Genomic DNA, 22,576 nt, shown 5'->3' on the forward strand with positions numbered 1-22,576 from the left:
CCTGAAATCATGCTGTCTTTGGACGTAGAGATCGCGGTACTAAAAGATGCAGCTCTTCTTTTGTTATTCCCTTCATCTCGGCTAACGGTTTGCTACTGAATTCTCATGCTATATATAAATTTTATGCATCTGTCTCTGTGTGGTTATATATAGACATTATAGGCATTTGAATATTCGGTTAAAATAGATGTTTAGACCAGCTCATGGAGCTGAAATTGTAACAACCAAGAGAGCAGGTTGCTTCAAATTATATTCATGCAGTTGTACGAATGCATCTCATAGTTAACGTTCCGTTATTATTACAATTTTTACGAACATACATTTAAACTGATTTATAAATATTGAACAAGCGTTATATTTCTCGATTTAAAGAAATTTATTGAAAACATTATGCTAGAATATATTATTTAATTTTTTCAATTATTTTTCATTATTTTCATTACATATTTTTAGTTGTTTAATATTACAGATTAGTTAACAATGATATATGAATAATACACAGAATTTGTAGAATGTCAGTTCAATGCTCTCATGGGGTTTGTAATATTTGGTTGATATACATATACCCATCTTAGGTATTGATTTTGTCTCTACATACACCTAACGGGTGTCGTAGCAGTTCGTCGCCACAATAAAAGTTGAAATGTAATTATTGCACAAGCTTTGTCATATCAGACGTAATTTTATTCAGGCCCCTAATCTTATCGATTAAAAAATGCAGCAATCAGTTTCTCAATAATGAACATTTGGATAAAAAATAAAGAATACGTGTTAAGGTACCAAACGGGACATAATATTTAGATGAGGAATATTTTCAAGAGCGATGCATTATCTTTTTACTAGATTCATTATACAATGAATTGAAGTTGATCTACTTCCTGCCCACGAGCACAAACCGTATCCGCTCTCTACTCCTGATTCTGCGATCTCACCTTACCACGGTTTCTGACCTCTTTACAGTATTTCATCTCTCTTACAGTTTCGCACAGATTTCCAAATATAACGCAATGCGACCAAAGCAACGCATACTGCTTTAACGAGACAAGCACAGGCATATCGTAGGCGAAAAATAAAATTGTTAATATATGAAAGATTTTTCAACGAAATTGTTATGAAATTATTATGAACATGAAATAATATATAAAACGACAATTGTGTGTTTATTCCGATTTTGTTGCTGATACAAATTTTAATTCTGTACTTTAGCAAGGTCAATAGTTAGCATATTCTATAAACTAAAGAGATCAGTTTGCTATGGTGGACGCCGACAGCTGGTCAATTGACAGCGCCATTCTGTACACACCCATCTCAAAGATATGTACATGCATTTCACACATTACCGGTCAACCGAAGAAGTTCCTTTCTTGTGTACCAGTAGATTGCATAACTGCGTCGGGAAATAAAATGCAACACAAAATATGCACAGTTTAATTATTCGGCAGATAAAAAAATAAATGTCCATAATACAATATTAAAACAATTGGAAAACCTACAAACCAGAAATGTATGTTTTGTATTGGATAGTAACGTTTGCCTAAATAATGGCAGCGCAAAAGGATTGTTTGATCATAAGATATATGTATTATTTCAATGATCATTTGTTTGAAAAATAAGTGTGCCACTAATAAATTGTATATTATTAATTTATACTACAGAAGTAAAGATGTTTCATTACACTTCGTTAGATTCAAGAATGTGGTTAATATTTAATATAATAGATTCAACATATATTATAACAAGAATTGGGAGAAGATTAATTAACTAATCTTTACGCTCTGATAATTCATCCTTCTTCTGTTTAATTAGCTGTGAATTTCTCCATTTTTTCATGTTTGTGGTGCCATCTAGAGCAATATTTTAACATACGTATTTACAACCATAAATAATGTATAAGAGTAGAACGGAAACCTAATGAGCTTTCGAGTCACACAATCTGTATACCGCCGTTATCAAAGATTAGTACAGTTACGCCGCCTATATTCCAGAATGAAAAATGTTTGAACTAATTTTGGAAGGTTACCGATCATTCGTGATTTTAGGGAAACTTGTTATACTGAATCAAGTATTCTATATATTTAATTTCCACTGAGGACGCTTAATTCAAACGTCGCATACAGTGTTACACTTTACAAACAGTTTCTATGTCACAGACAGTTTTAAAATGTTCTAATTGCTATGAAAGATAGTAACAAATTTTATGCATGCAGTCATTATCTCGATATTCTCCTCAATTTATAAACTATTAGAATTTCCAATGTCTTATGAATTGAGGATAATTATGAAACAAAGAAATGACAATACAAATACTCAATTAAGTGATACGCTGACTATAGTAGCGATGTAAACATGCATTGGCCTTCGTACAGAATGGGAATATGTAATCCCACTCATTTTCATTCTACAGCTATCTATCACTGGTCCAATGCTAACTCCGTTGGGTACCTCATTCGTACTCGACTCTATCGCCTGCAATTTAAATTGCAGTAGTCCTTTGTGGGACGAATCCCGTCTAAAAGTGATGGATAGTACAAAATATGTGAAAAGATACAGAAAAATAGTTTACAATTGTCCCATTTGCATCGCAAGCAAGAACTTAACATGATGACCTTGGCATAAATTTTGTTTAGTACAGTATCATGTGAAGTTGCATTCAATACACTGACAAACTGTTTTTCACCTTTTCTTTTGTTACAAACATGATTTCCAAATAAATTTACTTTTTAAATGGATTAAACAATGGTAGAGGTCTGATTAAAATTGTGGAGGTTTGTATATATAAACTAATTGATTCGAACATTTAAACTCACCCTTATCATTTTATTTAACATTCAATATTTTCAGTTGAAATATTTTGTTGTGAAATTATTGATTTAAGAAATAAATTATTTCTGTTCTGCATAATTATGTTCGCTCTTAGATTGATTTTCGTTGCAAAGCAACAATAAAACATCGGATTAATATCTACAAGCTGGCGAAGATGTCATTAACACAATTCGGTAACCGAATCAATATTCAAATTGTCGGTAAAATAGAAAATTTGATTATTTACATCGCAGGCGATGCGCGCGCGTCGGTCACCGCGTCGGTAAAGCAGACCGGCGCATGCGGTGGTAGGTACTACCCTCTTTCGTCAGGTAAGCAAACGGTGGGGGTTGCACGATCGAGTTTCGTGCGAGGTCGTACGATCAGCTGTGCGCGCTCGAAGCTGTGTGCCATTCCCGTGTGCGCAGTGTCGGACGTTCGTGGAAGTTTCTCCTCGTAGATCGACCGTGAAAGAGGCACGGTGTTTGCCCGCCGTAGAGACTCGAGGAACGGAAACGGGATCGTGTACGCGCGCGAAAGTACGCGGTGGCGGTGACAAATCGGCAGTATTTTCGGGTGGAAGAGGGGGGGGCGGGCAAGTGAGGCATGACGGGAACAGGTGACAATAGAGCTTCGCCATGTTAGATTTCACGAGATCGCGAAACGTGCGCCGCCGCTGCTGCTGGTGCTAGTGTGAGGAGAGAGAGAAAATTTTATTTTGTTTTCTCGACTCTCGTGCTACTTTCCTCGGCGGTGATCCAACTGAAAATCATCCAAGCTGGATAGGTTACCCGAGTATCTCCGCGATACCGTGGACTGGTTTATGGGGTAAGTTTTTTTTTTCGTCGTCGTCGTCGTCGTCGTCGTCGTTGTGGTCGTTCGCGAAACCAGACATTATCCACGCGCGATTTTCCATGGAACGCGAAATCCGCGGGCGTACAGTGTGCTCGTGCGTGTGAGTGTGGAATCGTACGTCCGTGTAGGGGAGGGGAGAGGAAAGAAAAAAAGGAAAGAGGTTAACCTCTCTCATGGTTTTCTCGAACAGAGCCTAACCTCCCCGCGGAGAGGTTGACGCTCTCTCCGAATCGTCGTACCTCCGTCTCCTCGGTCCCGACGGCTCTTTCGTCTTCTACCATTTTCTGAGAGAAACCAATCGCCGCCGGTGGTTATCTCGTGCACCGTGGTAATCGAACCGTTGTTTGCCGCGTGGTTGTCATCCCGAATTTTCATACGCTACTGTCACGAAATAACGCGTGTATATAGAACATCGCGCTACCCGAAATCGCTTTCGTCGATTCGACGGAAAACAATGACAGCGTCGATTCGCGCGTCGCCGATAAGGTTCAAAGATTTCAGAATGAGTCAGCCAAAGATGTCGACGTTTTCGCCAGCGAGAATACCGTTTTCTTTTCCTCTCCTGTTTTCGTCAAACGTTTCGGAACGAACAAAATTTCGCTCGATCGAATTATTCCCGGTTTCGTCCCCATTCTTTTCTCGGCCGATTCGACCGATACACGAGTACACCATGGAGCACTTACGTAAACGAGCAACACGTTGTCCATCTATGAAACCGACTTTGGCGAAACGAATTGTGAGTTCTATCTTTTTTTTTTCTTCTGTAGTCGTAATACGTATACGGTGGCCTGTTACCGGTGGTGGACTTCAGAGCGGGGAGACACTTCGTTCGACTGTGGTGCACGGTATCGATGAACAGTGGAAACGGTCAGTCATGAACAGACTTGTGATATTCCGTGCAAATAGCGCGGTTATCGAAACTAGTTTTCGGGACAATTGTCTCGGAAACGGAGCTACGTGTACGAAAATACTATCGCGTGTTCTTTCGATTTATTTCCTCGTGTCGAGTCAACCCCATTCTCGATTGCACCATCGGTTATAGGTCATCCGGTATGCGTACAGTCGAAGATGCCTACAGTGCATATTTAAATGCGAAGTCGACCCTTCGTAACTGGTTTAACTTGACGAAAACATCGTAACGTTCGGTCCCGCTGTTCTGTGCAATTTTATTATTCTTTATTCGATTCACATCTTCAAATTCGAGGTTGAGGAGACCAGCAGAGTTAACGTTGCCGCATCGATATTATTTCGAATCGCTCGAATGGAAAGTGAAATTCAGCGAGGTAACGGCGTTTTTTACGTTGCGTTATCGTGACCTCTGTCGATGACACACGTGTGATGCGTGCAGTTCGTCAGGACGTATACCTGGGAAAACGTTTTGCCAGCGTTCAATAATCGGTTACAATATACATGTAGAGAGTAGTTAGACCGATGGAACGAGATATGTATAGAGTGTGTTGACGTTGTTCGATTTTAGGTTTTCGTTGTTGATAGTACCTAGAATTTGGTATATTAACCCCTTAATGCACAGTCTTTTTGAAAAAGGCCGGCCAAAAAGAATCAATTTTTTTTAATGTAAAAAACACACAATTTAGAACGTTGTCTTGGCAAAAACATTAAAAGAATACAAAAATAATCAAAATTTTTATTTTAATTTTGGATTTTGATCCACATTGCAGAAAAGAGCGGAATATTGCAATGTTACACGTACATCGACTTTTTCATCTTTCTTTTCGAATTGCTGTTTCGGAAAAAAAACATATTTTTATCGGTAAAAGTAGATAAGCAATATCCAACCAAATCCACATCCTCAAAGGTTTCCATTCGTTACCGGCCCTGATTCAACTTTTCTTTTGGTGGAGAATTTTGATATACTGCGCTTTTTTGTCCCATGGAAAAAGGCTATATTTTATTCTTGAATAAATAAGTGTTATAGCTTACAATCCCATGTAAATGATAAATATCAATAAAACGATTTTTTTTCTTTGCTTTCACATTGTTATTTTCAATTCTCGATTATATTCGAGTGTGAGAAATTATAGCAGCATAAAATACAACGCCGCTCGAACTATCTCGAGTGTGCACAGTTTGGACAGTTTAGCGCGCTCGAGTTAACTCGAGCTAGGGATTAATAATAACAATTATTAAGGGGTTAATAAAATATAGAAATGTGTAGCTGGGTAACACGGAGGTCGCGTAAGCTCTGTCCGTTTCCCTCCATTTTTTCTTTTTTTAATTGTACCAGCGATATACGATTACCTATTTACGGTACGCCTATCACGTACGGGAACCGTGTGGTTTCCGGTACACGTTGATCCCTTGAAATAAAGTACCGCGCGGTAAAGTGCAGCACGTTTATGGTATTAGAGTGACCACGTGACCATTACAATCTTTGTACCAACTATCGTGCGTTTTGTTTTTAACAATGAACACCACCGGATCGATCAAAATAACCGATTGTCGCGTTTCTCGTTTCGCAATTCGCCGAAATAAAAACGTTCGTTCTTTCGACATTTTCTTCTCCCGTTCGTAATTTTCCGTTTTGCCGAATCTGTGATTTTGGTAACTCCGAGTGGTTCTAGTGATAATCGCGGGGTTCGAACGGTATAGAGACTCGGGCACCGAATCGGAATCTGCTTTACCGAAAGGAACCAGCGAATTGATCAGTGTTTATCGCCAACTTGGTGGGATTTGCCCGCTCGTGTCTTTATACTTTTCGTTTCTCCGCCGGCTGCGAGCAACGTTTCGGTAGGATATTCCGCCGAGCAAGCGCGGTGAAACGCGGGGAAAAATGGTAATATATCGTAGATTAAAATGGCCGAGCATGAATTTTTCCGCGATATCTATCGGCGGCGATAAAATTATCGCGTTTCACCTCGCTTATTGCGTTCTGCGCAATACGGCCGGCCCTTAAACCCGGCGCCGCGTCGATAAATTGTAAGTTACTTTCGTTTACTTGCGAGCGACGCGAAAATTCATCGTGCACGACGTGCTTGTGGTCGGCAGCCGGCAAAACGATTTATCGGTTCGCAGGGAAATTCACCGTTTCGTTGATGTTCGAATAAATTTGTTCACCGACAAACGTCTGAATAAAGATTTATTCAAATACACTTTTATATGTATATACTTGTCCTGCTAGAGCGCGCTGCGCCGAGTTAAATGTTTCGCGCGCTGCTCATTGTCATAGTTAAATGTTTCGCGCGACGGTGAAGTAATCTTTAATATACGTTCGAATGAAAACGTGAAGGATCCTACTTTCCGATCGATCATGCTATTTTACGGAAACTGCATATCTGCGTGCGTTTGCAGTTCGTAAGTGAAGCTTTACGTTACTTTTTCACACATTCTGTATTTCAATCAGTTGAGACAACTGTTAATATTGCATTCGGTTATTTTTGGGTATCGATGTATCGAAGCTAACAGAAGAATTTTCGGTTATTCTGTAGGTTGATTTTTTTTTTAATGAAATTGCTGGTTCTTATTTATATCGCTTTTAACCTCTCGTGACCGCCAATTAAATTTTAAGCTAATTTTCATTTTTCATCGATCGGACAGTTAGCAGAATTTCAGATCACATTTTATATCGTTTTCTAATGGCGATGCGGGAATTCTAATTTATTTTGCTTTCGCCTCGGTCGATTATAAAAATGGAAATGCGGCTGAATATCTTCGGTATAGTAATCGCGAGCGGTCTCGAAACTTTTGAGGGACGACACGAGGCGGAAGAACCGATTTCAGCGGCGAGGTCGCTTTAACTCGTTAATGCTTTGCGGTCTAATATACATGTATATTTTTTTAACCACGTCCTGCGGTTAAAAACGCGCGCTTTATCGCGCCGCGACTCACGTAGCGGGTGTGCACGAAAATGTCGAGCACTCCCGACCGGTTAGTCTCGTTTCTCTAACGTTCCATTCCCATCCCTGCCATCTCATGGCGCGTCCAATAGCGTTTCCCATCGTCTCCGCCCAGACGAGACGTTACAGAGTCATTACCTAATGGGAAGTTGGGTCTTCGTACTCGCTATTCACGTTTAGGAATAAAAGTAACGCAAAACCTATCGAAGTCTAAAAGCGACTAATACAAATTTGCTCATAAGAATTACAAGACTATTATATTTATTCCAATTATTTACAATTTTTATAATAGCGTGTACTCGAATAAAGAAATATACAGGGTGTTCCAGAAATGTCTCGCAATCCGAAAGTAGGGGATCCCTGAGGTCATTTGAAGCAACTTTTTCCTTAGCGAAAATGCAATCCGCGGCTTTGTTTACGAGTTATCGACGAAAAACAGTGACCAATCAGAGGCGAGATCATTTGGCGCGAGACGGCCGAGCCGATGAGCGGAACTGGGCTCCGTGCGCTCGTTGGCTGGGCCGCCGCGCGCCAGCCGAGTTCGCCTCTTATTGGTCAGTGTTTTTCGTTAATAATTCGTAAACGAAACCTCGGAGAAAATTTTCGCAAAGGAAAAAGTTGCTTCGAATGACCTCAGGAACCTCCCATTTCTGGATTGCGAGACATTTTCGGGACACCCTGTATACAAGAATTTTTAATGGAAGCAGTTTTACGACCTCGATAATTATGAGATCAAAAATGTGAAACCGGTCGTTTCACCGGCGGTCGTAGGTTTAGTGTTAATCCTCCAGGGAACCATCGACCATTTTTCATCTCTACAATCTCGCACTTCAATCTCTGACAAATAAACAGTTGAAAATTATGCAATAAACAACAGAGGATCATTTTCTCGATTCAATCGTAATTCGCCAACTTTTACCTTACGAAAGGGCTAACCATAGGGTTTTAAAACGCTTATACAGCGTGTCCAGAAAATGTCGGAAGTCCATAAAAGGGCAAACTTTCGTTTTAATCTCTAACAAGAAACTAAGCGCTATTAATTCCAAGTTGAGACTTCACAGAGCCAACGAGACACTGCATGAAAAATCGATTCTTTTCACTCAAGGAAAAAAGAAATTGTTGTCCTAAGGGCGAGCCTTTGTTTACCTACACACATACGAGGAGAACACATGTGCGTATATGTGTTTCGACACAACTTGCAAGGCTTTTTCTTCCGTATTTATTGACGCTAAAATATTGAAACGAGCAGTTCCAGAGCGGTAAATTTTATTTTCTAAAAGTCCAATCTTCGTCGAAATAGCAAATTTTTATTGTTAAAGTAATAGCAAATATTATTGTGGAGTAATTAATAATATTCGGCAGCACAGTCAGAGAGAGCGACGGTCATCTTGTGACGTTACAAGATTATAAATATTGCATATTACTATTGTGCATATTACTCAACAATGGCGTGAAATTTGGCGTTTCGGAGACCGCTCCGACGAAGATCGAGCTTCTAGGAAACACAATTTACCACTTCCGAACTGCTCATTCGGATATTGAAGCGTTAATAAATGCGTACATTACACGAATGTGTTCCTTTTGTATACGTGTAGCAGGTAAACAAAGCCTTGCCCTTAAGGGTTAAGGGAATGTAGTTTGGCGGGAATCAGAGGTCGCAGTGAAAATCGTACCGCGGTGGTCGTAAAAGTCGCGGGCGGGGCCGGGAAGCGTTTCTCTCGGATAGAACGAGCTCTGTCGGAGGAGGGGGGGGGGGGGTGGAAACGGGAAGAAGACAATGGCTCGGTGACTGGCCGACCGGTCGCTTCGGCTCGCGCGTCTCTGTATACGTGTCGTGCACTTTCGAGACGGTTGCGCGGATAGCTACGGCTTGTGTTTTGCACGGTGAGCAACGCGGAAAGCGAGCGAGCGTGCAAACGAGCGAGCGAGCAAAGCGTGGTCGCTGGCTCGAAACCGAACCGAACCGAACCGAGCGATGACTCACGTGGACGCGAAAGACCGCCGCCGCGGATCCGCTTCCTCGGTGAATCATGAGCCAGTGAGCGAACAAACGATTCGCCGCTTATGCCAATAGGCCGCGAACTATGAGACACCGTGTCGATTCCGCGTAACTCCCCACCCGCCGAACTTTGACCCGTTTTCGCAGAGGTTTTCGCAGCGGTTTTCGCAGCGGTTTTCGCAGCGGTGCTCAATGCAAATTACTCGGAAAAGCTCTTCCACTCGTTTTGCCCTTCTGCCATTTCTTCGTCCTCTATCTCCTGGTTCAAACGTTTCATCAACCCTGCTATTCTCTTCGAGTCTATACGACACGAAATTAAATCTGGGTTAAAACCCTATGTTTCTAAGTATTTCATTTATTTATTTATTTATTTATTTATTTATTTATTAACTGTTTGACTGCTGAGGACTGCTATCGCGCTCTTCTTATGTTGTGCCAAAAATACGAAGAGCGCTCCTTTTTTTATGCCATAACTGCGGAGAAGCGTAATAATGCTGCTCTAAATAACTAGAATTTGTGCTTATTACCAATTTTATTCACAAAATTAATTAAAACAAATTTATGTAAATAAGTGGTATTTTTTAATTTCTGTTTTGTTGCAAAGCGATACAAGTGAGTTTATTGTATGAAAAGTGTTCTACATTTTTTCCCATATATGCGCAATCAGTGCCGCAGTTTTGGCATATGTCCGAAAAGATACGTCAGCAGCCAAACGGTTAATGTTTTAAGCCGGATGGTTTATTCGGCATATACAGGATTGTTACATGTACGCAAATTCGATATTACTCGAAAATTATAAATTATTCGTAGTCCCTCTATATCGGGATACATAAAAAGGAATTAATGCAAAGAGGAGAGTAAAGCTTGTCCTTAACCCTTTTAGTGCCGGGCGAAAAAGAGACGCTTATGCGAATATAACCGACCGAATTTTTTCGATTTGACTAGGATTTCGAAAAAGGCTCATAAAAACCAAACGAAAAGCAATATTTACATAATTGAAAAAGCAGTGTATCAAGGACAAAATAGAGAATAAAACGGTGACGCTAATTTTTTCTCTCGCAATGAAATTAGACTATTTGTAACGTATTTATTTATTTATAACGCTACAAGGTGCGGGCCGATACATCGGCTCTGGCACTTTTCGCCAGTGCAGCGAGGGCCGATATAACGGCCTCCGACACTAAAAGGGTCAAGTAGCTTTGTTGCTCCAGCGTAATAAGTTCGTTCTCGTAACCCGGGCAAACAAAAGATACGATTCAGCAGCACAGTTGCGACGATCATTTTTACACCCTGTACATTCACGAGTATCGGACTGCGTGAGTTTCCGGAGGATTTGACGAGAACTCGGTAGAACTAAATAAATGGATCGGAGAGATGCCGAACCTTCCGAACCCTTGATCATTCGATTCTTGACGTCCGTTTCCCATTGTCCCTTGCAACGTTACTCCCACCTGTTGCTGGACACCCTGTACACCGTCTGGATAAACAGTCGGGACGCATTGTGTTCACCAAATAATGCCCCACCGACAAAGTATAATATTGGCCGCGGCGATAAAGGCTAGCGTTATCAACGGTTCCCGCGATAACAGCCCTCGGCGTCGATATTATACGTGTCGTCGAGCCCGCTGGCCAACGTCTCCGTTATGGTCGCCGCTTATTCGCAAACACACTTATCGCGTAATATCGTCTTATGCGCCGTGCTTCCAACAAAGGAGTCTTTTTTTCTAGCCTCACCGTCGAGAAAGAAAAAAAAGAGACGTGCTCGTGACATCGGCATGGCGTCGAACAGATGTTCGCGGACTCGCGCGAGAAAAGAGCCTCGGTTATCGCGGCGACGGGTGGCTGAAGGGAGGCCGAAGGGAGGCCGAAGGGAATAAACGGCACGTCCGCGTCCTCTCGTAAACTTTGCCTGCGACTGATCTCATTTGGCTGTTTACAAACACTATCCCGGCATGATTTACGCGCGCCGCGATAAACGATAGCGGCCCGAGACTCTGCCCGTGACAAATGGCAACGTATTCATAAACCGGCATCACGCGCGGCTGTGATAGGAGAGCTGATTTTCCAGAGCTTCGCCTGGGATCTTCCCGGCTTCTACCTCGTCGTTTCCAGCTATTAGAATGCTCTGGAGATCGCGAGGTCGGTCCGGAAGTCGTTGAATTCTTGCGAGGTTGGCACGAGGCCGCTATGCGGGATTTTTACAAGGACCTTGAATCTGCCCGAAGAGGCAAACCTACTGCTGCACCTACTAGCAGAGTTCGGGGCAGAAAATTATCAAAAATAATAATGATAGTAATATTTATTTGACGAACGGGAGAAAGTCCCTACGTTGCGATAGTATGATAATATATCGTATAAAAAGAAGTAAAGAAAAACAAAAAGAGACGATACACAATATATTAGGTCTACCGGAAAGTTCTGCCCGTTTAAGAAATGAAAGGAAATAATAGATTTTTCATAAATTTAGTAATATTTATTGTACAATATAATGTCCGTCGTTACTTATGACCTCTTGCCAGCGTGACGGCAATTTGTGAGCAACATTTTTCAAAAATATATGTCTCAAATGAACAATGTGCATACCTATCGAAATTTGCAATGACATTATCAGACAGAACTTTCCGGTAGACCTAATACTTACGACCGAGATAGAGACCAAGATATTTAAATAATGTGAAAACTGAGACAATAAATGACATGACATACTGGATTAGGGTCCACTGTGGAGGCAATAGGATTCTTATTAAGATCTTCAGGGTACATTGGAGAAGTTAATGATTCTTTTGTAAGCCTTCAGGATGCTTAGCGAGGTCGATGAATCTTTCGGAAGACCTTCGTGATACTTAGGAAGTCGCGGAGCATTGGTACGAGATCATTAAAACAGCTGTGAAATTTTTATTAGGATCTTTGGGGAAGCTTCTGGCGATCCAATGAATCTTTCTGTAGATCTAGAAATAGCTGAGCAAACTGCAGAGTCGTCGTAAGAACCTTATGGTCACTGAACAAGATGTAGAATGGTGTCTATGAAGCTATTTCGAGAAGCAGTTGCACTTTCCTGAAGGTCTTTTGATAGTTGGAGAAGTCAATGAAATATCCTCTCAGGAGTCTTGAGATTGATGAGAAACTGCGAGACCCTTTTGGCAACCCTGAGGTACCTTGTAGAGGCTCTAGAATTCGTGCTGGAATCCTCGGGAATCTGGGAAAGGGTGATGCGTCCTTTCAGACACCTTGGGGTGACTCAGGAATCCGGAGAATCTTCGCGAGGATCTTGGAGCTATTAAATCAGATTTAGTAACTCTATAGAATCGTTGAGATCGTTTGAACGAGCTATAGGATTTTTCTGTGGACCGATCGGTTGCTCGAAAAGTCGACTGGCTTTTTAGACAACCCTTTTGGTTCGGATTAATTAGAGGGTTGCAGACTGTAGAATCCTCCGGAGACTTTGGGGTTCTTTTCATGGGCTATATATATACAGGGTGTCCCACAATTATTTTAACAGCCGAAAATGAGGGGTAGCTGAGGTCATTTGAAGTAACTTTTTCCTTTGCGAAAATGCAATCCGCGGCTTTGTTTACGAGTTATTAACGAAAAACACTGGCCAATGAGAGGTGACGGTGCGAGAGAGAGGGTCCGCGAGAGAGTCCGCAGCACGAGGCTTTGACAGAAGGTCGGGACGGACTCGAGCCGCGTTCGAAGTATTGAACAAGTCATGAAGCGAGAACTTTCCGGATTTTTTTAACTACATAACAGTGATATTTTTAAGAAAAACGCTGTTCACCTTTACTTTAGAACGTCTGCAGAATATTCACTAATTTTTCGGACTCGAAATAATATGTAGTTTAACCGTGACAGTCGTTTTAATTTTCTGGTGTGCATGACACCTTATGTGTACCATATGAAATTTTTATGCAAGGTGTACAATGAAGATTAACAAAGTTCGTAAATGATATTTTAATTTAAATAACTCCGTGTACGAACAGAATTCAACGAATGATTCGCAAAGCTGATTTAATAATAAATAATCGCGTTAAGGTACGTAAAGGATTTGTTTTTTAGAGAAATATGAAAAATATTATCGATAAGAAACTCACCCATTTAGTTGAGGATGCATTTGCTGACTCGTACGTACTGACCTCGTACAACGAACAGCTGATCCCAGGTCGATGACCGCAACATTCGAGGGATACTGTCGGTGGAACCTCTGGTATGGTTATTTGCGAAGTTCACTTACACTGCACTGTCACCAAACACTGATCAGTTATTTAATCACTGATAATCCGAATCACTTGTGGATATTTAAGAAAGATCACTGAGACTCGTTCGCGGATAATCGTTTATTCGACGCGTTCGTTCGGAAGTCGACGTTTCACTGCCGAAAAATTCAGGCCTTGACTGTGGGTCCTTGTTGTTCTTCGTTCGGCCGTCCGAGGAAATGACACTCGATACCATTTTCTTCGCACGGCCATTAATTACGTTCTAAGAGCGCAGGGTGACAGCGGGTCGGACACAGTTTACGTCTCGGCATATCTTGTTTATTTCATTTGGCGGTACCCTGCGCTTCGAAGAAAATAGTATCGGGTGTTATTTCCTCGGACGGCCGAAAGACGAACGACAAGGCCTCGATTTTTTGGCAGTGAAACGTCGACTTCCGAACGAACGCGTCGAATAAACGATTATCCGCGAACGAGTCTCAGTGATCTTTCTTAAATATCCACAAGTGATTCGGATTATCAGTGATTAATTAAGTGATCAGTGTTTAGTGACAGTGCAGTGAAAGATCAGCTGTACGTTGTACAAGGTCAGTGCCCTTCGACATCATGAATTTCAGCCAGCAAATGCATCCTCAACTAAATGGGTGAGTTTCTTACTGATAATATTTTTCATATCTCTCTAATAAACAAATCCTTTACGTCCCTTATTTATTATTAAATCAGCTTTGCAAATCATTCGTTAATCTTCACTGTACACCTTGCATAAAAATTTCATATGGTACACACGAGGTGTCATGCACACCAGAAAATTAAAACAGCTGTCATGGTTAAACTTCATATTATTTCGGGTCCGAAAAATTAGTAAATATTTTGCAGACGTTCTAAAGTAAAGGTGAACAGCGTTTTTCTTAAAAATATCACTGTTATGTAGTTAAAAAAATCCGGAAAGTTCTCGCTTCGTGACTTGTTCAATACTTCGAACGCGGATCGAGTCCGTCCCGACCTACTGTCAAAGCCTCGTGTTGCGGACTCTCTCGCGGACCCTCTCCCTCGCACCGTCACCTCTCATTGGCCAGTGTTTTTCGTTAATAACTCGTAAACAAAGCCTCAGATTGCAAATTCGCAAAGGAAAAAGTTACTTCAAATGACCTCAGCTACCCCTCATTTTCGGCTGTTAAAATAATTGTGGGACACCCTGTATATAGAATTCGTATTAGAAACTTCAAGTAACTTCAGAATTTATCTAGGATCTTTGGAAATCATTTGCGAAGGCTGTAGGATCTTCGTTAAGGTCTCGAGGTTATTTTCACAGACCGTTCTCATTCTTAGAACCTTGTGTTCTCACATGGAAAGGTCATCGAAGTCCTTTGAGACCTTTGAGGTTGCTTGCGGAGTCCTTTGGGACCCTTAATTTCACTTGGAGTGTTTTTTAGAATCTTTGAGGTCACTCGAAGGATCTTTGGGGACTCCTGAGGTCACCCAGAGACCTCAGACCCCCTTTTTTGGGACATTTAAGGTCGCCTAGAGAATCTTTTCGGACCCTTAGCGTCGCTTGGAGAGTCCTTTAAGACCTTTGAGGTTGCTTGCGGAGTCCTTTGGGACCCTTAATTTCACTTGGAGTGTCTTTTAGAATCTTTGAGGTCACTCGAAGGATCTTTGGGGACTCCTGAGGTCACCCAGAGACCTCAGACCCCCTTTTTTTGGGACACTTAAGGTCGCCTAGAGAATCTTTTCGGACCCTTAGCGTCGCTTGGAGAGTTCTCTGAATGTCCTCAAGACCTTTGAGATCGTTTAGAGAGGATTCGCAATAAAGGGGAAGACCGTGAACAGTATAGAAATTCTTCCAAAAATCGTGATGACACCTGGAGAGTACTCGGTTCCTCCAGGATCATCGAGGTCGCTTGTAACTAGGGTTGTAGGTAGCCAGCAATTCTAGGCCAGCAATTGCACCGACCCATTTCCTCTCTGTCGTCATTCCACTCACGACTCTTCTTTCTCCGTGTTATCGCGAGTGCTCGCCGTTAACGCAGCGATAGAACTAGAAGCGAAAAGAAGTCATTTGCTGACTCGTTCTTGCCCATAGATTACGCTCGCGTTGCGCAACGAGAGAGCCAAGGAGACAACACGATTGCGTCAGCGGCCACCTACTGCACCGTTCTCTTGACTAATCAACGTTTATCTTACTTTATGTTAAAAACAAAGAGGTACCAATTACATTCGTCTCGGAGAAAAACGCTTCTTTTTTCTCGCCGGTATAGCTACGTCATCCTCTTTTTCCTTTTCTTTTTTTGCCACAGTTTGTGTCGGGCTTTACGCAGAGACGGGCCCGTAAAGCATCTTAAACGAAGGATTTACTGTAACCTATGCATTAAATAGACACCGTTTCACGATAGCTGCGTTTACGCGCCGCCAACACAGCCGATTCTTCGCTCTTCATTTTTATCCTTTCCATCCTTAACACTTTATCGTCCGGTCGTGGTTGAGGCTGCCACTCAGTAAGGACTGGCTTAGTCGCGCGCGCATTTGCTCCCAGTACCGGCTAAATTTTCGCTATTCATTGTGTTGTGCTTATTCCTTTAAAAATAATAATAAATAATAATAATTATTATAATTATAATTCATAAGGATATGGGGAGGTCAGCATACAGGAGGTCAGCTACTAACAAAACAGTAAAGAAGCGAAAACCGTCGATAGCTAAAAGTCGATTAATAGGCTATCGGTCGATAAGCATTGGCAATCGAAAAGCCGATTAATAGGCTAGCGATCTGTTGGGATTATGGAATGAAAATGAATATGATTCTAATACTTTGCTTAAAAGGACTTTATTTATTCTCTTTAATGAGAGAAGGTATATGGGCGAAACCGATCGAGCGATCAAACTCTACTAAGTGTCCGGTAAGAAGAAACGCTTCTTTTATACTCTTTTTGGGTTCGTCGTGTCCACCAATCAGAGACGTTTTATTTGTCGCGTCTTACATTGTATACGTGACGGTTAGGGCACGAAGTACATCAAAAGGTACCGGCGATGATGTATCGCGGCATCTAATATATACAGATTACGTCCCGTCGCTGCCCGCTGACGGAGCCGGCGAAATGTAAAACGATATCTTAACTGAAGATATCTTACTAAGTAAACTATAGATTAATTTTTGTTCGAGGCTAAAATTTCAACACGATCGATAAACATTGGCAATCGAAAAGCCGATAAATAGGCTAGCGGTCGATAAAGTGTTAACACCCTAATATCGCATACCAAAACTTTAACATAACCTTGTGCTACGAAATAGACTAATGAAGAGTAACAATATGCGCAAGACTTAACAACCAATATATTTCTCTTTAGTTCTGTATTTTCTTTACTCTAACGAGATCCTTATACAGTAATGTCTCTCTAATTGACGCTCGGATTGTCCACAAAAATGGACAATTTGGGAAGAGGAGCCTTGCGAATTCGAGCCTTGCAACTCGTTTTTATAGTTGCCGATTTTCAACAGTTATAAAAACGAGCCGCGAGGCTCGAACAATCGTATCTTCTCTTCCCAAATTGTCCATTTTTGTGGACAATCTGAGTGTCAGTTAGGCTTTCTGTTTCTTCTTTTCTCTTTTTTCTTTATCTCCGGAGAACACGAGCAATATCTCAAGAGTTGGATGACGACCACAGTTGCATATGGAATCCAGTATTATTTATTCGTCTAGTCTTTTTACTCTAAAGACGCGTCCTGGTTAAAATCGTAACAATCTCGTCGAATAATTAACCGTTTGAGTCCCAGGGGGGTATTAAAAAAGAGGACCCAAGCAGCGCGATGGCGCTCGTTTTATTTTATGTCGAGAAATACCAAGCGGCGCGATAACAATGAATTACAAAATTTTATTTTGTAACGTATCATTGCATTATTATAGTATTATTCTACCTATCGTAAAATGTTCTATTTACATTAAAAGGAGCTGCGCGATGCACTTGCTTCGGTAAATCTGAGCGCGCTTCGACGATCGGTAACGCACCGTCGGTTGTCCACAATGTTCGAAATGTGCTGGGTTTTCTCGACATAAAACCTCAACAGCGCGATCGCGCTGCTTGGGACTGAAACGGTTAAAGGTCGCCGTCTCCCCGTGTCCCTTATCAATTCCGGTTATTCCGACTGTCTTCTCCATGGAAGAAAGAAAAATCGCAGCGAGACGTTTAGACGGGATCCGACTCGGGTCTATTCGGACCGGTGAAAAGTTAATGCGGGCCATTTTTGCTCCGCTGAAGACGGTGTCGCGTCGTTCCTCATACTTTTCTCAGAGCTTCCATTTCTCTCTAAAGAAAGAGAGAGGGAGGGGGAGAGAAAGAGAGAGTGCGCGCGCGCGAGCGAGAGAGAGAAGCAATAGAGAGAGAGAGAAAGCAAGAGAGAGAGAGCGCGAGAGAGAGGGAAAGCAAAAGAGAGAGAGCGCGAGAGAGGGAAAGCAAGAGAGAGAGAGCGCGAGAGAGAGGGAAAGCAAGAGAGAGAGAGCGCGAGAGAGGGAAAGCGCGAGAGAGAGGGAAAGCAAGAGAGAGAGAGAGAGAGAGAGCGCGCGAGAGAGAGAGAAAGCAAAAGAGAGAGAGAGAGAGAGAGAGAGAGAGGGGAGATCCCGTGGTCCATCTTAATCCTGAAACAGACAGCGCTCCCACGGGACGTGTTGAAGCACGTAAACGGGCCCGGACCGGTGTCGCATTTACTTGACAGTCATCGGGTCTCTCGTTGTCCTGCTCATCCTACTCGCTTCTGCTCTCCTCTCCCCTCTTCTTCCATTTCTCTTCTCTTCCTGCCGCTTTCCTATATCTCTCCCGATCGACGGTCTCCTCATTTTTCACGGTAATGTCGGCCGACGTTTGTTGGCAGAGGTACTCGTGAATGAATAAATGTCGCGTGATTCACAGACAGCCGGGCTAAAATAATTGACGACCGGGGCCGACGACGATCGGGTGCCGTTCCTATTTTCACCTACGCGTCCTCCCGTAATGTACAACCGCTCTAATGGCCGCCACCTTCTTCTGTGTACTCGAACACTGTACACTTTCCCTCTTTGTCGATCGCTTCGCCACCGGGTTTTTCATCCAAGCGGAACACTATTATCTCTGGTTTAACAGGTTCGCTACCAACGTCGCTAGCGTACATAGTTATATGTAAACTGCTATCGTTACTATAAAACAGCACAAATACTGGCCAATTTCATTCGAAAAGAGATACGTTGCATATATTCGTGTACAAAGACCTTCTGTACGTCCGTGATTCTCAGGAACACTGGAAATTCAGGGATGTTTTGTACATAGTTTTGTCGCGGTAAATATTATAATGAATATGTCGTCGAAGAGAAACTATACATTCTCGAAGTATCATGCTATCTATTACCGTTTTAGATCATTGTATTCGCAAAATTTATTTCATATTTATATGTATAGGCTAGTGCATTTTATACACATGAAATTGAATTTTGTGACTCGTGCAGCAGTTACGCTTCCAACACTCTTTGAAATTTAAACGAATTTTGTAATCTTAAAATTATTCTAAAACGTGGTAGAACAATTTTTAATGGTGCCTTAGAGTCTCCGCTCGACTGCAAAAGGTTATCTTACGGTAACTCGAACATTTTTGCAATGTTATATAGATTACATTTTAGGATGTGAGTCGTAATTTTCGAAAATATGGCTTACGTCGCTATGATTTTAACGCGCTCGTGTAGAAGAAACTGGAACGGGCCGACAGAAAACGGAACATTAGAGAATAAGCATAGGGTAGTGGAACCGAGATTAGCGTGGAATGATCAATTGCTATGCCTTTGGCTTGTTTACAAGCGTAGTCAACTCCATACATATTTATGGAATAAGACGTATTCCATTCTTTTTTGTATTCAGAAATAGATCAAATAAAAGAATTAAAAAATATAATATTCAAAAATAAACCAAACAAAAGAATAACAAAAATGTAATATCTCTCGTACGATGTTTCACACGCGACACGTTTCATCCGGAAGTCTTTAATCCTGATTTTCCCAAATGTCATAGTTTCGTCCACTTGTTTCCCGCGGTTGTTACAACGTTGTCGATCGTTGCGCAATGTTTGCCGCAAATTCAATTAAATTCTTGCTTCTCTAGGGAATCGAGGCGAGAACGAGGAGTCGTTTTAAAGCCCCTCCGCTAACCCCTGGTCGCGGGCCACGAGATTATGTAATCCATCGGGATCGATATCGGTGTTCCGCGGCCTGCGGGACTGAAGTTGACACGCGGCGGCCGTGCAACTCTTATTGTCACGTTGTACCGCATTATTTGGAGCGCTCGACCAGGAATTCGGAGCACCGGTGTCCGCGATCGCGGATATTTGCACGGATATCGAATTCTTAGGGAGCCGATTCGCCGAAACATCAGACGGTTTCGTTTGCCCTGCTAATGGCCCCCGTTCCTGGCTCCCAAAGCAAACTCGCGAATTTCCTATATATCGATCGATTTGCTCGGCAAACAACTAGCGAGATCGTAATTGGACTGCGCCAAAATTTTCTTACGCAATTTATCGATTGCCGTCTCGGCATCCTGAAAATTTTTCCGCAGTATCGAACAGAACTGTCGAAGAGAACCCGTAGTTGAAAAAAAGATGCAATTGGAAATGAATCTAATCCTTTGTCAGTCGTTTCCTTTGATTTTCCATTTTATATGATTTCCATTTTATACGATTTATTGCCTTTTGTGCATATTAGATTGGGCATATTGGCTTGTACAACACGAATTCGTTCAAAACAGGATTAGAGGTGGCAAGGAATTATTTTAATATATATTATTTTAATTATTATATTATTTTAATATATTAATTATATTTTTTAAAAGCAAAAAGATCGAATACATTTAGATTCTATATGACACTTGCACCAATAACGTATACTTTATTCGATTCAATGCGAAACGTCTCAAAATTACTTTTAGCGCGAAATGCTAATTTTTTTTTGTCCGCTGTATTACGATTTAAATTCGTTATTCTATTTCTATCGTTTTAGAAATAACTTCGAACAGCAACTTAACACGTCCGCTACCGAGCGTCGTGCGTGTGTCACACGCCTACGATTTTGTGTTTCACGTAAAGAATATCGAATCAATTTTGCGAATATAATTCTTCACAGTTGTTACACTTCGCACGATATTTAGAGAATTTGTAGCTTCTCTTCGACGACATTTTTATCATATTTTAGAAGAGGTTACGATGTATTTAATACGATAAATGCGATAAATATAATTATATACGCTGGTAGCGAACGTGTTAAAAATAAAATGTTATCTAGGCACGTCATCGGCGCGATCAGACGATTCGAATGTTTGCACAAAGATATGTTACGACTAGACTATGCCGATTATATGCATTTATATATATGTATATATATGGCAAGATTGGGTAGTTACAATTTAAAATAGGTTTTAAAAATTGAAAGCATTTTAGAACGTTGACGTATTATTTTTAATCTATTAACGTGATTAACCCCTTAATGCACAATTTAAAAAAAAAAACCGACCAAAAAAAATCAATTTTTTTTATCTAAGAAAATACATATTTGGACCTTAATTTCAATAAATATGTAAAAAAAATGCAAAAATTACTAAAAATTCAATAAAAATAGTGGATAAATAATTATAGTGAATATTGAATCGCATTGCAGATCGAATTTTGTACCCATCGTACTGTTTTTCAATTAATATAGGTAACATAACATAAGTTGCGACGCCGACCGTATATATACGGGTCTGCACATTTTGGCCGGTTTTGCACGCCCGTGTTAATACGTTTCTGCGCGTTAAGGGGTTAAAGGATAAATATGAAACTACTACATGGTATCTATTCCTTGCAATTGATGCAGACAATTTTTATTTTATACGTTCATGACAGAAATTAGTAGATCATTCTCGAAATAGTAAAAACATTACTTTATTATTTGCAACTCGTTGAAATCGTTAAGAAATGAAACAAATGTTTCCATAGCTCCTGCATCTTGCGATCGAAGCGGACAATTTTTATTTTGCATAAAAATCCGCAGTCTGGTTACGGCAAGCAAAGGGACCGGTACGGTCTTAGATCATCCTTGGACTATTTACTATTTATTTACCGGCGCGCCGAGTTTCGGACAGACTCAGGAACGCTGCAGGTGCATAAAATCCGCAGTCGACGTCCGGAGAAGTACGTGGCCGGGTGGTACAGCACTTTGTGTGCATTGTACGTACGAGATAAATTAGTAACGCCGAGTAAATTGCCGGTATTTTAGCACGAGAAACTCAGCGGACTTCGGCCGCGGTGGCAGGATACGCTGAATTATTAACAGCAACCTGATACATTGGCGTAGCGTTGCACTTTTCGAATTTCGGTCACGAAATTTCTCCATCCGATAATCACCTTCGGTCCTCGCGTCGAGTGTTGACGGTTCAAGGTCACGGGACAGGATTCTCCCGACCGGGCTCCTCGATTGGCTCCACCCCCTCCCCCCTCCCCAGCCCCGCCCCGCGATTCGTTCGCCACGCCCACCGTCGAGCCACAATCGATGGGTTTAATTGACCGTTTAAGAAAAAGGAAACAGATCGGCCGTTCCAGGTTAAGCCTTTCGTGCTCCCTCCAACGTTATTGCCGTCGCCGCCGGCTCGCTCCGTGGATATAATCGCGTTTTATAGTTGTGTCAGATGTTACGAAACGTTATAAGACCGTGCATCGACTGGCCTTAACCTTTCGTATTTTACGCGCGAAGTCTGCGAACCAGTTTCGCCGCCGCCCACCGCCGCGGTCGCCGGGGAAATGCGGGAACGACCGGATTCGGCGGCGATTTTGATTAAAGTTCGCCGACGGTTTTAACGGACCGGTTCGTCTGC

The 22,576-nt window shown here is 41.7% G+C and overlaps 1 protein-coding gene across 3 annotated transcripts in view; it reads left to right on the forward strand.

Annotated features, from left to right (window-relative positions):
* Window positions 1–3,182: 3,182 nt before the first annotated feature.
* The window catches only part of Mob2 (MOB kinase activator 2), a 110,040-nt gene continuing 90,646 nt past the window's right edge, over window positions 3,183–22,576 (forward strand). Inside the window, exon 1 of one of the 3 annotated variants that reach the window (XM_033466938.2) lies at window positions 3,183–3,630. Coding sequence is in view for 2 of the 3 variants with exons in the window: in XM_033466940.2 (XP_033322831.1) it covers window positions 6,926–6,969 (44 nt within the window). In the remaining variant the exon portion in view is untranslated. Of the gene's footprint in view, window positions 3,631–6,910; window positions 6,970–22,576 lie in introns of those variants that run through there. The other 2 variants (XM_033466942.2, XM_033466940.2) reach the window with 2 other exon arrangements.

This window comes from Megalopta genalis, chromosome 4 (genome assembly GCF_051020955.1).
Source record: "Megalopta genalis isolate 19385.01 chromosome 4, iyMegGena1_principal, whole genome shotgun sequence".
NCBI classification, from domain to species: Eukaryota; Metazoa; Arthropoda; class Insecta; order Hymenoptera; family Halictidae; genus Megalopta; species Megalopta genalis.